Raw genomic sequence first — 15594 nt, forward strand, 5'->3', positions numbered from 1 at the left:
GAGGACATTGATAGGGTGTTGAACGAGTACTTCACATCTGCCTTTGAATTGTGATCCAGATTTTACTGCACATTTGTAGCAAAAGTCCTGCCAAGTAGTTCTATTTACCAATTTGTTGTTGCCCATAGCGAATGTATACTCATGGATACGTTCACGTTTTTATGATGTTGCAGTGTACATCATCGAAACAGCCCACTCATTTCAATTGCATATTTAAAGGCACCTTTTATAACTGGACCTTGAGGAATAAGTAAAAAGACAGAAAGCCATTGGGAGAGGTGGCATTTTTATTTGATGTTGGGACGAGAGGTGTATTTAGCTTCTACCCTGTAGCTCCTTTTAATTCACTTGGTTTATTTATTCACAGGGATAATACAAGATGCAAGTATAACTGAATTGTTTACCGATAAATCTTCCGTAAGAGCCGAGTGGCTAGAAGACACCTTGTGTAAGGCCAAAGAGGTAAGGGGATCTTCCGTTAGAAATGCGTATTTTGAGCTGCATTCTATTGAAAGATTGTCCATTTTTTTTTCTGAATAAATATCAAATTCTTGCTGTTTGCTTTGAATCCCTATTATGATATTACAATAGAATGTTATTAGAATGGAAGTTGCCTGTCATTGACTATTTGTGCTAGTGTTGCAGACCAACCTCTGGCCAATTATTAAGTTTCCGTCTGCTATTGAAACAGTCAAGCATTCCCCCCCCCCCCCAAATATTCCTCTCTTCGTAGGAAAAAAAGAGACCATGTACGGTGAAGTACAAACTGAAATTGGGTTATTCTGGTTTGACTATATATACACATAGATAAATGGCCACAACAGAGTGCTATTGCACTCCTCTAACCTTAATGAAGGGGCACACGATGTTCAATTTCCATACAGTCTATATGCGTTTCTTAATTTATTTCCCAGTCCAGCTAAGCACTGGTTTCCCACTTGGAGTATACCTCCTTTTGTGACCCAAACATTCAGAACTTTGGGAAGGATCGGAGTCTAAGAGGTTTTTATCCAACAAAGACTGATTTTCGATCTTCAGTTGAATTTTCTTCTTCATTAAACATGCCTGTCTGACTCAAACTCTGGTTTCGGGCACCACTTGTGTTGGAGTAACTATTAGTGCACAACTCTTCGTGTCTCCGGTTTCCTCCCAGAAATCCCGAAAGATGTGCGGTTAGGTAATTTGCATATTCTGAATTCTCCCTCGGTGTACCCAAACAGGTGCTGGATTGTGGCGACTAGGAACTTTTCACAGTAGCTTCATTGCAATATTAATGTAAGCCGACTTGTGTAAAGATTTTTTTTTTAAACTATTCGCTTTATCCTACTATCCAATTCATCAGACTCATTTAATTCTTCCCAACTCTCTCTTCGCCTCTGATGGTAATACATGATCTACCTAATCTTTCTACGACCAATCATTTTGACCTATTTGCGAGAACCACATTTTCACAACTTGTGATGATCACTTCACCTGCTTATGTTATTTTACCTTAACTTTCTGGTTCAACTTTGCCCTTATGCCACTTTTCATCTGGTTTATTTGTCTTCTGTTAACTGCCAAATGTGGCTTTGGCGATGAAAACCTTGGCCTAAGCAGTCTTCTACAAAACAATCAAGCTGGCATTCTGCTGGTACAGGTTGAAAATCCCTTATCCGAAATGCTTGGGTTTGTGTATCAGATTTCAGAATATACTGCACCTCTGGTGCATGTTGGGACCTGCTCATGTGTGAAACATTGGGAGCATGTGCAGCGTACTCGAGTGCAGATCTCAGTTTTCGGGATTTCAGATGAGGGATGCTCAACCTGTAATAACAACAAATGAACACACATTCACCAGTTTGTGGTTCAAAGACATTGAGGTTTCTGCCTATTTGTATTTAACATTTCTTTCACGAGCATGCTTAATAATTTGTACTGTCCCTCCATTTAAAGCAGGGTTATTTGGTGGAATTCTCGTTGTCTGACACCATTTCCTCTGGGAACCCATGAGCAGCAAACCATCTATGATTTTGCTAGTTCAATCCATCTGAACTCCCTCAATCCATTTCTATTTTTTATTTTATTTTACCCAATTATCTTTTCCAATTAAGAGGCAATTTAGTGTTTCCAGTCCACCTAACATGCACCATGCACATCTTTGGGTTGTAGGGTTGAAACCCCCACAGACACGAGAATGTGCAAACTCCACACAGACAGTGACCCGGGGCTGGGATTGAACCAGGTCCTCGGTGCCATAGGCAGCAGTGCTAACCACTGCATCACCATGCCGACCCCTCAATCCATTTCCAATGATTATTTCAATGAATTGCGACCTTCAAATTCTGCAAATCTATGTGCAGCTGTAGCCACGCTCTAACTGGTCATTTCCATGGTTGCAAAGGTACCAATGGTAACTTCTTTCCACTACTTGACATAGAAGACACAGTGGTACACAGTGAAACAATGTAGAGTATGGTCCCTGCTACCAAAGATAGCTTCTTGCTAGATTTTGACACGCTCATTCCTCCTAGGTGTTGATCGTGAAGGTCACCTTGAAACTGATCTGTATTTTGTTCAGGAATTACAACTCTGACTCCTCACATTCTTGCACATTTTATATGAAAAACAAATGGCCTGATTTCTAAATCCAGTACCTCTGGCCACGCATTTGAGATCTACATCCTTGCCAATACAAAGTGCCTGGAAGTTGACCTACTAATGTCATCTGTTGTGACTGGCAAGTCAGGAAAAGTACATCTTCGCTGTTGGGCTCTACTCCCTGAGGGGATGGCAATCTAGATAACGTACTGGTATTATAATGATCTTCTGGTCATTTGTACTTAATGTCATACTGATATGCAGACAAATTCAGAGCTCCTCTCTGCATTTGGGTTGCAGTTAGTGAGAACAAGAGACTTGGCTTATGATCCATTTTGATTGTGGAAAAAATGCTAAAATCTTCTTACTCCAAAAATAAAGATGTATTTTACTCAGCACTGGATATTCCTGGTAGATAGTACACTAGAATGTTGACACCATTGTGGGTGTTTGGCAGGTTTTTATTGTGGTATTATTGGAATCCCGACCTCGATTAAATTTTCACTCATCACTTCTTTCAAATTCTGAAACTTCTTTCATTTTGCCAGTGCTTCTCTGCATATAACACATGGGCTTTGCCTCCTTATTTGCATTGTCACAATTGATAAAACCAGACCTCAAGAAATCATCTTTATGCTTCTTTGTTCAATTTTTTTCCAGGGCTGTCAACCAGAGGCCCTGCAGCTCTTAATACTATCTGTGCTCTGCCCTGCCCTGGACTCTCGTGGGCAACCGTCTCCAGATTCTGTTGAGATCCTCGAATAGGTGAACTGCCTTTTTGAGTATCTGACCGTTTCTTGCTACATTGGTCTTCACCGTTCACGTGCCATAATTGCCAGCAGCTGCAAAATCAAAGCAACTCTGCTCCCTTCTTTGGTGCCAAATATCCCTGGGTGGCGCTTCTCGTCAATTCACGTGACCTATTCTGCTGCTTCTGGATGGAAGACTGCGCAAGCAGCCGAATCTTTATCTGCATTTAAGAGGCGACAGCAGCCTCAATTCTCCATATAAAAGCTGATGGCGGATGTCCGGCCCTTCTGCGATTGGGACCACCCCGGGAACGGCGGGACCGATCGCTTCGTGACCCACCAGAGGTTCATCATAGAATTTACAGTGCAGAAGGAGGACATTCGGCGCATCGAGTCTGCACCGGCCCTTGGAAAGAGCATCCTACCCAAGCCCACACCTCCACCCCATCTCAGTAACCCCACCTAACCTTTTTGGACATTAAGGACAATATAGCATGGCCAATCCACCTAACCTGCACATCTTTAGACTGTGGGAGGAAACCGGAGCACCTGGAGTAAACGCATGCAGACTCCGCACAGACAGTGACCCAAGCCGGGAATCGAACCTGGGACCCTGGAACTGTGAAGCAACTGTGCTGCCGTGCAGCCCTAAAGGGTCGTGATCCTGAGTTTGAAAATGACTGTACACCACTGGAATGCTTTGTCACACTCATCATCCAAATTCCTCAATGGATGAAATAATTTTGTTATGAATGAGATCATCTTCTCAGTCTCAAGTCTTTCAGTTCTTCCTCTACTTTCCCTTTGAATATAGGGTACTGGATGAGGCCAGCAATAAACTGGTTTTGTTTTCCTCTGGACCTGTATATTGGCCTTGTCCTTGAATTGGTTTATCAATTTCATTAAACACCTGGGGTATTTTACAATCATGCCATCTTTTGTTTATGAATTTTGTTTCTATGCCAAAAAAGCTCATTCCAATTCTGCTAATCAGCTTCTCCCCAATGAGGCTGGTTTTTCTCACCCATCACTCTTTTGGTAATTTTGCACATTGGTTCTTGTACATGACTGGAACTGACACTTCGTATTTGGGGGAGATTTCTCTCCTCAAACTTCTAATTCTATGTGTGATTTCTTCAGTTGATGCTGACACCTTTTTGATGGAGTGGTGATTTTCTGGAATTGTGCTAACAGATGCACTGTGTTGACCTGTATATTTACCAGAGCTCCATCTAAAGCTACATGGACTATGATGCCTTGCAAATTTCCTTGTGCTTTGGATTTTATGGGTCTCGACCAATCCCTTGTCAACCACATGCACTGACTGCTGTTTCTTCCAACCAGTGTTTTCTCTGCTCACATTTGCTCAATATCCTGTGGCAAAATTAGCCCACCTTCACAAATGGACAGTTCTGTGCCCAATGTTGGCTTAAGTGCTGGTTTTGGGGCCTTCTGCATACTCTGCTACAGTTTGTCTAATTCAGCAAAGCACTGTCAGTTGTTAACTTTCTCTCATGCTGCCATGTCCATGGACAATGCTGTTTGGCAAGCTATGTCAAAAGTTAACTTTTGATAATGTCAGAAACTTGCCGTGAATGCACACTGGTCCTGCAATGCCCCCTCAATTCTCAAAATTACAATGGATGGACAGCTTTTGAAAAATCATGATGATTTCTCCAATGTCCTCAGGCAAGTAATTCCAAACTAATAAGCTTTCAGCGATCTCCAATGGCTTGGGACTAGTGCTGCTAAAGATTACAACACATGTGACTTCTGGTTTTACTCTGGCAAATAAATTCTTGTGCTTCAGTCCGAAATATCCACCCTTTTTCTTCTTTTTTTTCCGGCCATTGCCTGGTTAACATCTGAGTTTGAAAACCGGCGAGGAACCCCGCGTGGGTGTCAGGTGGCTGGTGCTGAGGTGTCGGGTCCAGCGTCGCGCGCTGAGTTCGGAGCAGCGGGGGCAGAGCTAAACTGAGGTCGAGGCGGCAGGCGCGGTGCGGGTGAGATGTCCCACACCCACTTAGAATGTTGTAAGAAGACTGAAATCTGGTCCCAGGGGAATTCTGGAGGAATACAAAAAGGAAGAGAAAGAAGTTTTAAAGAAATTTGGTGAAAAGTTTTTTTTTTTTTTTTTTTTTTTTTTTTTTTTTTTTTTTTTTTTTTTTTGAAGGAAGAATTTTTGTTTTTCTATATTTAAAAAAAAAAAAAAGATTGAAGAAAGAAAGAAGGGTGGGGAAAAAACCCCAAAAATAGGAAAAATAAGTCGTTAAAGGATGCGAAAAGCAGCGTTGAAGAAGGGAGGAAACGCAGGCTCACCATTAAATGAGAGGACCAGCAGAAACGCTGACAAGATGGCGGATGCTGGACCGCATGGTGGGGCTGCACTACTTACGGTGGAGAAGATGACCACGGTGATGGCGGTGGAGCTGGAAAAGCAGTTTGCGAGGCACATGGAGGCTTTGAGGAAGGCGATGGCAGTCGCATTGAAGTCATTGGTGGAGGAGGCAATCGCCCCGGTGAGGGTAACTGGCAAAGACATTGGCCGAGGTGAGAGAGCAGGGCGAGAAGATGAAGTAAGTGGAAGAGGCCATGTCGCAGCACAGCGACCAGTTCACCTCGATGGGGGATGAGCTGCGGAGGGTGGTGTAGGTCAACAGAGGACTCCGAGCAAAGCTCGAGGACTTGGAGAACCGCTCAAGGTGGCACAATCTGAGAATTCTGGGCTTGCCCGAAGGGACAGAGGGCCCAAGGCCAACAGAGTAAGAAGTTGGCGGAGTTGATGGGGGAGGGTGAGAACCCCTCCCGGTACGAGCTGGACTGAGCTCATCGGTCATTAAGGCCAAAGCCCAAAGTGAATGAGCTGCCAAGAGCAGTAATTATCTGCTTCCAAAGTACTGCATGAAGGAGAAGGTGTTAAGCAGAAGCGCAAGGTGCAGTGGGATGGTGCTGGAGTTCGGATCTACCAGGACTTGACGGTTGAGTTGGCAAAAAGACTAGCAGAGTGAAGGCGGCACTGTATATATTTTTTTTAAAGCGGGTGGTTGCGATTTGGTATGGTATACCCGGCGAAGCTGAAGGTGATGTATGATGCCAAAGACTTTTATTTCGAGGCGGCTGAGGCGTTCGTGAGGGCAGAAGGCTTGGGACAGATATGAGGAGCGGAGCTGGAAGAGAGACTGGATGCTGATTGGGGAGCTGAAAAATGTATAAGTACTATACTTTTTAATGACTTGTATTGTAATTTACTTCACTTCACATTGACAGAGTTCAAGTTATTGGTTGGGTTGATTGGCATTCTGTGTTGCGACTGGTATATCTTATTTTGGGGAATGGTATGGGTTGGATTGTTGTTTTTGATTTTTCTTTCTCTGGTACTGGGTGGGAGGGGGCGGTATACCTCGGTGGGGGGAGCCACCCGCGCTGGGCCTACGAGGGGGGGGGGGGGGTAGGGTTTGATGCTGGGAGATGTTTTTTCAAGAGGAAATGTAGGGGGGTGTTTTGGGAGGGGGGGGTGGTTCGGATGTTGATAATGGATAGGGGTGGGTCAGGCTCATGGGGCAAGGCCCGGTGGTATGATGATGGTGGATAAGAAGGGGGGGGGGGGCGAAGAAGAGACCCCCAGTTAGGACAGTCACGTGGGTTAGGAGGTCCGCATCTTAAGTTTGAAAGCCAATGTAGCAATGCTGCAGGAGACTCACTTGAGGGTGAAGAACCAGGTGAGACTTTAAAAGGGCTGGGTTGGTCAAGTGTTTCACTCTGGATTTGACGGAAGGGCTCGAGGGGTAGCAGTAATGGTCAGCAAAAGAGTATGCTTCCAGATGGAGAAGGTGGTGGCAGATCGGGGGGGGGGGGGGGTAGATATGTGATTATGACGGGGCGGTGGAGGGGAGATTAGTGGCGCTGTTAAGTGTATACGGTCTCAATTGGGACGATGTGGGATTCGCAAAGAAGGTGTTTGGGGACATCCCTGACTTGGACACACGAATTGATAGTTGGGGGGGACTGGAACTTGGTACAGGAGCCAAGGTTGGACAGGTCACGGCCCATCGGGGGGGGGGGGGGGGGCGTTGACTGGGCTAATGGTGGAATTGGGAGGAGTGGACCCTTGGAGGTTTCTGCACCCGAGGGAACGGGAGTACTCGTTTTTCTCAGCAGTCCACAAGGTATACTCGCGGGTCAACTTTTTCGTGGTGGGGAAGGCTTTGCTGGCTGGGGTTAAGGGGAGGGAATACTCGGCAATTGCAGTGTCAGTTCATGCTCCGCATTAGGTGGATATGGTACTGGAGAAGGGGGTAGCGCAGAGGCCAGGGTGGAAATTAGATGTGGGACTTTTGGGGGACCAAGGGTTCTGTGACAAAATTGAAATGGTAATTGAGGAATATGTAGGTTTCAACTGTACGGGTGAGGTGTCGAAGGCAGTTGTCTGGGAGGCTCTAAAGGCGGTGGTGAGGGGTGAAGCGATTTTGTTAAGGCCAGGGTGGACAAAGAGGAGAGATTGGAGCAGCAGAGGGTAATAGATGAGATGTTGGAGGTAGATAGAAGTTATGCAGAAGATGGGGACCCAGCAAAGCTGGAAAAGTGGAAGGAACTACAGGTGAGCTTCGACCGACTGTCTACCAGGAAGGCGGTACGCCAACTGAGACGAGCAAGGGGTGCAGTTTACGAACATGGAGATAAGGTATGTTAGCAGGTCAGCTCCGGAGGGAGGCAGCGGTAAGATAAATTGTTCAGGTGAGGGATAGGGCAGGGAAGTTGGTGGTGGCTCTGGATCTGGCTAACAAGGTCTTTGAGGAATTTTATGAGGTTGTACAGGTCAGAGCCACCTGGGGGAGACCGGCAGATGCAGGAATTTCGAGATGGGCTGGAGTACCTGAGGTTAGGCGAGGGGGACAGGGCTACATTAGAAGGAGCGATAGTGGAGCAGGAGATAAAAGATGCGATTGGGAGGATGCATCGGGGAAGGTGGCAGGGCAGGATGGGTTTCCGGTGGAATATTATAAAAAATTCAAGGATAAGCTGGCACCCCTGAAGGTGGGGATGTTTGAAGAGGCGATAGGGAAGGGAGTGTTGCTGCAAACTTTGGGGCAGCATTGATTTCCCTGTTGCTAAAAAAAGATAAGGATCTGACGGAGTGTGGATCGTATAGGCCTATATCACTTCTGAATGTGGAAGCAAAAGTATTGGCGAAGGTACTGGCGGGTAGGCTGGAGGAGTGCCTCCTGAAAATGATAGGTGAGGATCAGACTGGGTTCGTAAGAGGGAGGCAGCTCTTATCAAAGGTTAGAAGGGTATTGAACATCGTTATGGCACCGGCGGAGGGGAAGGAAACTGAGGTGGTTGTGGCATTGAACGCTGAGAAGGCGTTTGACCAGGTAGAATGGGAGTACTTGATGTCAGTTCTGGAGCGGTTTGGGATTGGACCAAGATTTGTGAACTGTGTAAAGCTACTATATAAGGAGCCGAGGGAGAGTGACCGCCCGGTACCCTAACCTCGGGTACTCCAGCCCATCTCAAAATTCCCGACGGTAGCATAGTGGATAGCACAAATGCTTCACAGCTCCAGGGTCCCAGGTTTGATTCCTGGCTTGGGTCACTGTCTGTGTGGAGTCTGCACGTTCTACCCGTGTGTGCGTGGGTTTCCTCCGGGTGCTCCGGTTTCCTCCCACAGTCCATAGATGTGCAGGTTAGGTGGATTGGCCATGATAAATTGCCCTTAGTGTTAGGTGGGGTTACTGGGTTATGGGGATGGGGTGGAGGTGTGGGCTTGGGTAGGGTGCTCTTTCCAAGAGCCGGTGCAGACTCGATCGGCTGAATGGCCGCCTCCTGCACTGTAAATTCTATGATTTTTATGAAACTACATCAGCTTGAGATACTTTTCTCTAAACTGTGGGACTCTGCAGGGATGGGACTTGGCAGAGTTCTCTCCACCGTGGGACTAGGCAGGGATGTCCAATGCCCCCCCCCCCCCCCCATCCCCTGCTGTTTGTACTCGCGATTGAGCCGTTGGCCATCGCGTTAAGAAGTTCGGGGGTATGGAAAGGAATAGTGCGGGGGGGGGGGGGGTGAAGAGCATAGGCTATCCTTGTATGCCGATGACTGACTTGCTGTTATACATGTTGGAACAGAGTGTGTCGATAGGGGGAATATTGGAGCTGCTTGGAGTGTTTGGGTCTTTCTCGAGGTACAAACTAAATCTAGACGAGTGAGGAATTTGAGGTGTCTCGGCCAGGGGTGGGGGGGCTGCCTCACTTTAGGTACCCCGGGAGTGGGGGGGGCTCCGCAGGTACAACATTTCTAGTTTTGATGGGGAGAGTGAAAGCTGATCTGGCAAGGTGGGATGGTCTCCCTCTGTCACTGGTGGGTTGGGTACAGGCGGTTAAAATGAACGTGTTACCGCAATTTTGGTTTTATTTTTCAATGCCTGCCGATTTTTCCTGCCAAAGGTTTTTTTCCGAGAGATTGAGGGAAGGATTACTTCGTTCATATGGGGAGGGAAGGTGGCCAAAGGTGCTGCTACAGAGGGGAAGGCAGGCAGGGGTTTTGGGTCATCCGAACCTGATGTATTATTACTGGGCGGTGAATATGGCGAAGTTGCGGAGCTGGGTCAGGGGTTGATTCCCAGTGGGTCAGAATGGAGGAGAGTTTGTGCAAGGGGTCAGGATTGAAATTAGCAACAGCGCCGCTCCCAATGACCCCGGGGAAATACTCCGAGTCCGGTAAGAATAGCTTCATTGAGAATTTGGAGGCCGTGTCGCCAACACTTCGGGTTGGGGGCAGGGTCAAGGGAAATGCTGATTCGGGTTGGGGGCAGGGTCAAGGGAAATGCCGATTCGGGGGAACCACAGATTTGAGCCAGGGAAGTGGGGTGGAAATTTTCGGAAATGGGAGGAGAAGGGGATTAAGACACTAAAGATTTGTTTCTTCGGGGTCAGTTTGCAGGATTGAAGGAGCTGGAAGCAAAGTATGGGCTGGAGTAGGGGAAATGTTTAGATACATGCAGGTTCGAGATTTGATGCAGAGCTTCCCGGTGGAGCCGGCCTCCACGTTGCTGGAGGAGGTGCTGACGACGGGGGGACTGGAGAAGGGGTATTGTCGGCTGTTTACTGAGCTGTTTTGGAAGAGGAGAAGGCGCTAATCACGTTCATATGTTTTGGTCCTATCCAAAGCTAGAGGATTACTGGAAGGAGGTTTTTAGGGTAATTTTTGAAGTGTTGCACATGAGACTGGACCCGGGCCCCCGTGAGGCCATATTCTGGGTGTCGGACCAGCCAGGGTTGGAAACTGGTGCCGAGGCAGATGTTGTAGCCTTCGCCTCATTGATCGCCCGAAGGCGGATCCTGATAGGTTAGAGAGCAACCTCTCCACTCTGTGCCCTGGCGTGGTGAGGGGACCTGTTGGAATTCTTGACTCTTGCGAAGGTTAAGTTTGAACTGAGGGGAAGGATGGAGCGGTTCTGCAATTCATGGGATGTGGTAGTCACCACTGTTTGTATAATAGTTGTATTAGAGGTAATACGGTAAGGCTCCTGTACTACAGGTACGGGGGTGGGTCCCTGCCTGCTGGCTCGCCCAGTAGGCGGAGTATAAATGTGTGTGCACACCGAGCTGCTCCCATTTCTGGCAGCAGCTGCTGAAGGCCACACTTCTCTGCTTAATAAAGCCTCGATTACTCTCTACTCTCGTCTCGTCGTAATTGATAGTGCATCATGGGCATTATTCATTATGCACTTTCAAGAACTGGATAACATCGAACATTAGTTGGGATGGGGGGGCTGTGTGTTAATGGCGACTGTGGGTGATCCCTAATTCCTTTTTGTCTTTGTGTGAACATGCGGGCTAATGCTTTGGGTTTGGTGGGAGGATGGGATCTTTGTTATTGATATGGGGATTGACATATTTGTTATTGATTATTGTTTATTGTTGGTGGGTGTACATTTGAGAGAAAATGTGAAAAAGGAGAATAAAAAATATTTAATAAAAGATATCTAATGTTGGTTTTGATCTGGAGATTGATTTTCTCAAGTGTGCTTCACTTATAAAGCAGGTGTTGGTCTGTTTTATTTTTCAGAAGCAATAACTTTTGTAATGTCTGCCAAACATTTTTGACTCTTATGTTCTGGATTTGTTTCTCTTGCCTTTAGATTGATATTGAAAGCTTACTATTGTTAAATCCTCAATTAGTAGAGAAGATGCCACCTTCACACCTGCCAAGAAGAAACTCTCGGGTAAGTTTTAAATCCATGTGTATTTATCCTCTGTTTACCAATAATTCCTCCAAAAAATGGAAATGAGATGCATAAACTAATAGTGGGCAAATGCAAAAAGTGTGAAGTTAATAGAAATACAAGTCTTTCTTCCCCCCCCCCAATCCCTCCGTATTGGGACCACTGCTTTTCTTGATTGATGGGTGTGCATGACACAATATAATTGTGAACAACACTAAACTTGGAAGTATTGTAAACTGTGAGGAGGATAGTGATTCTCTTCAAGAGGACATTGGCTGGGAATAGGCTGACATGCACAGAAGTGTGAAGTGATTCATTTTCATTAGACGAACAAGGGAAAGTTTTATGTAAAGGGTACAATTCTAAAGCAGGTGTCGGAACACAGAGAACTGGCGGTATAAGCAGAAATTGCTGTGAAGATGGCAGAACAGGTTGGCATGTGAGATCCTAGTTATTATGGGCATAGAATACAAAATCAAGGATGTTATGGTGAACCTCAATAAAACATTACTTTGGCCTCTACCAGAGTATAGTGCCAAATTCTGGGCACCCACACTTGATGTGTTTGCATCAGTGAAGGTGCAGTAAAGATTTGAATGTATTTTTCTGGATGTGAGAAATAAGTTAACAATGGACGAAAACAGTCCTGACCAGGGATGCCTTTTTAAAAGGGTGGTTGTGGCCAACCTCCAGCTCATAGTTTGCCCCTGGGCATCCTGCCTATCCTTCCCCAATTGGATAGCTGCCCTCATTTCCTCTGATGTTGGCTGCCTTCCTGGTGGGCAGCCATTAATTGGATAAAAGGTGCATCATCAGGTGTCTTTCAAAAGCAGCAGTGGGAGTCAGTGATGCAACCACACATAGCAATGTAATATTCAGTGTTATATATGTTACTATTGGCTTCTGTCTTGTTTTCATGTATGTCATCTCGAGGCATAACTTTTTCATTTCCTCCTGTGGAACAATAAGCTCCAGTCTTTCTCCTGCATGCAAAAAAAATTCCCCCTAAGATGTTAAGTACAGTCGAACTCTAGGTTTATCTTACTTTTGGCCTGGTTCCTCTGGTCTCATACAGGGCATTGAGTTTATAATATATATTTTTAAATACTTAACTAGCCTGTGTGGGGGACATACCTGTGACTGGATATTTTTTTTTAAATCTTGTTATTTTATCTAACTAAATATTTTGCATGGTTATATATTTAGCTGGGCCTAAAGCTCAAATAACACCCAGAAGGAACAACTTTGCTCAATTTTACTTTGCCAACGCTTCACTCGCAATCATTCAAATTGAATCTTTCCAAATTTTCTCTCTGAGAATCAGCTGCTGATTGTAAGCATAATCTTGGTATGGATTAATTTGCATTCTGCATGTAGTAGTAACGTAAATCAAGAGAAAAAATTGTTTAACCTATTTTGTGCTGAGAGTGAATGTGATTTCTAGTTTAGTACAAGTGCAGTATGGTTTTACATTCAATTTTGTCTGCAAGCTATTTTTTGATATGGAAAAACAAACATTTTCACTGCCTTTCCCATTGCAAGATTCATAATGGATGCTGAGAAAATAATTTTCTTCTTCAGGTCCCAAGACGTGAATCAGCACTCCCAAGAAATGGAGTCGGAAAGGAAAGTGAGTTAAACTTTACAAGCAAATGCTGATGACTCCCAAAAGTAATAGTCAAGCAAAACATTCAACATTAGAATTTGTTCGTGATTACTTTGAGAGTTATAGAATCATAGAATTTACAGTGCAGAAAGGTCATTCGGCCCATCAAGTCTGCACACTGGCCCTTGGAAAGAGCACCCTACTTAAGCCCATGCCACCACTCTATCCCAGTAACCCCACCTAACCTTTTGGGCACTAAAGCAATTTAGCTTGACCAAACCACCTAACCTGTACATCTTTGGACTGTGGGAGGGAACCTGCGCACCTGGAGAAAACCCACTCAGACTCTGGGAGAATGTGCAGACTCCACACCGTCACCTGAGCCCAGAATTGAATCTGGGTGCCTGGAGCTGTGAGGCAGCAGTGCTAACCCAGTGTGCCACAGTGATGTTCCAGTTAAAAAGAAAGTTAACAGAACCTTTCCTCAATATTAAATGAATATTTTAACCACCTTTGATAGAACAGGCTGGATATGATCCATGGAAGGAATGTGCAAAATTGCTCTGTTAGTGCATTGAATATTTTCATTACCAACTGTAAAAGGAGTTGGGGATGGTTGGCGGGAGGGAGAGAGAGCAACCATCAGGGTGATGAAACTTCCTGCTGACTTTCACAGGGCACTCTTCAGAACAATTCTTTGGCCTCTGTTATGATTAACAAAACAAAAACACGAAGCTATAATGTTTTGAACAATTATCACTTTTTTCTATTGAAAGAAAATTTTTAATTTAAATAATCTTTTCCTACTAACTGTGCCTTTAAAACCAGATGAAATTGTGGGCAGATGAATGCAGCTGAAATTTAATATGGGCAATAAGTGCTGGCCTATCCAACATGTCAACATCCAAAAAATAAAGTTGAAAATCCTTGGGGTTGGGATAGCTTGATTTGCTGGTGGCTGAAGGAGCCACTGGTGACCACTGGGAAAAGAAACCTTGTAGGAAAATTATTTTTTTTTAAAGTCTGTTATAATGTGGAACCTGAGAGGATGTGGTTGTTATGACCAGCTGTGGAGCAATCTAATACCTCTCCTCATTTCTCTACTCCTTCTAACCCCCTTGGTTGACCACAACAGTTTTTGTTTGAAAAGGATATACTTGCTAATTTAGTGAGTACTTGACTGTTTAGTGTTTGCACACTGATCACAAAAGAATCAATGTTTTCTTGAATTTAACAAAGGCATTTGACTCTTAGATTGGTTTAAGTAAAATAATATGGTCCAATTTTCACGCTCATCTAGTTCACAGGCACAAATATAGATTAAAATCAGGAGGGTGTGTTGGCAAAATACCAAGTGATGTCCAAAAGATTAGGCGGGGTTACGTGGATAGAGGAGAGGCCTGACCCTAGTTTTTTAAAAAATATTTTATTGAAAATTTTTGGTCAACCATCACAGTACATTGTGTATCCTTTACACAATAATATAACAGTATAAATAACAATGACCTGTTTTATAAACAAAGAATAAATAATATATAACTAAAACTAAATGGCAACTGCCTTGTCTCAGATAAACACTCTCAAAATATGATTTAACAGTCCAATATACAATTATTTATAGCAACGACCTATACATATTATACATATATATTAACAACCCTGAGAGTCCTTCTGGTTCCTCTTTCTTCCCCCCCCCCCCCCCCCCCCCGGGCTGCTGCTGCTGCCTTCTTTTCCATTCCCTCTATCTTTCTGTGAGGTATTCGACGAACGGTTACCACCGCCTGGTGAACCCTTGAGCCGATCCCCTTAGGACGAACTTAATCCGTTCCAGCTTTGTAAACCCTGCCATGTCATTTATCCAGGTCTCCACCCCCGGGGGCTTGGCTTCCTTCCACATCAACAGTATCCTGCGCCGGGCTACTAGGGACGCAAAGGCCAAAACATCGGCCTCTCTCGCCTCCTGCACTCCGGGCTCTTGTGCAACCCCAAATATAGCCAACCCCCCAGCTTGGTTCGACCTGGACCCCCACCACCTTCGAAAGCACCTTTGCAACCCCCACCCAGAACCCCTGTAGTGCCGGGCATGACCAGAACATGTGGGTGTGATTCGCTGGGCTTCTCGAGCATCTCGCACACCTATCCTCTACCCCAAAAAATTTACTGAGCCGTGCTCCAGTCATATGCGCCCTGTGTAACACCTTAAATTGAATCAGGCTTAGCCTGGCACACTAGGACGATGAGTTCGATCACTCTGTCCTGCACCTCATGCGGGAGCTGCGGGAATTCCCTCACCTGTTGCCTCGCAAAAGCCCTCAGTTGCATATACCGGAATGCATTCCCTTGGGGCAACCCATATTTCTCGGTCAGCGCTCCCAGACTTGCGAACTTCCCATCCACAAACAGATCTTTCAGTTGCGTTACTCCTGCTCTTT

General features: G+C 45.3%; 1 protein-coding gene and 1 long non-coding RNA gene across 4 annotated transcripts in view; one reads left to right on the top strand and one right to left on the bottom strand.

Annotated features, from left to right (window-relative positions):
• LOC140426218 (uncharacterized) overlaps positions 1–15594 on the bottom strand; it is a 209642-nt gene that overhangs the window by 91355 nt on the left and 102693 nt on the right. The gene's annotated exons all lie outside the window — the stretch shown is intronic.
• The window catches only part of kif2c (kinesin family member 2C), a 138727-nt gene that overhangs the window by 29700 nt on the left and 93433 nt on the right, over positions 1–15594 (top strand). For all 3 annotated transcript variants that reach the window (XM_072510715.1, XM_072510716.1, XM_072510717.1), the window contains exons 2-4: positions 368–462; positions 11473–11556; positions 13138–13186. In XM_072510715.1, the coding sequence (XP_072366816.1) occupies positions 368–462; positions 11473–11556; positions 13138–13186 (228 nt within the window). The remainder of the gene's footprint in view (positions 1–367; positions 463–11472; positions 11557–13137; positions 13187–15594) is intronic.

The sequence above is a fragment of the Scyliorhinus torazame genome, chromosome 7, assembly GCF_047496885.1.
Source record: "Scyliorhinus torazame isolate Kashiwa2021f chromosome 7, sScyTor2.1, whole genome shotgun sequence".
Taxonomy (NCBI): Eukaryota; Metazoa; Chordata; class Chondrichthyes; order Carcharhiniformes; family Scyliorhinidae; genus Scyliorhinus; species Scyliorhinus torazame.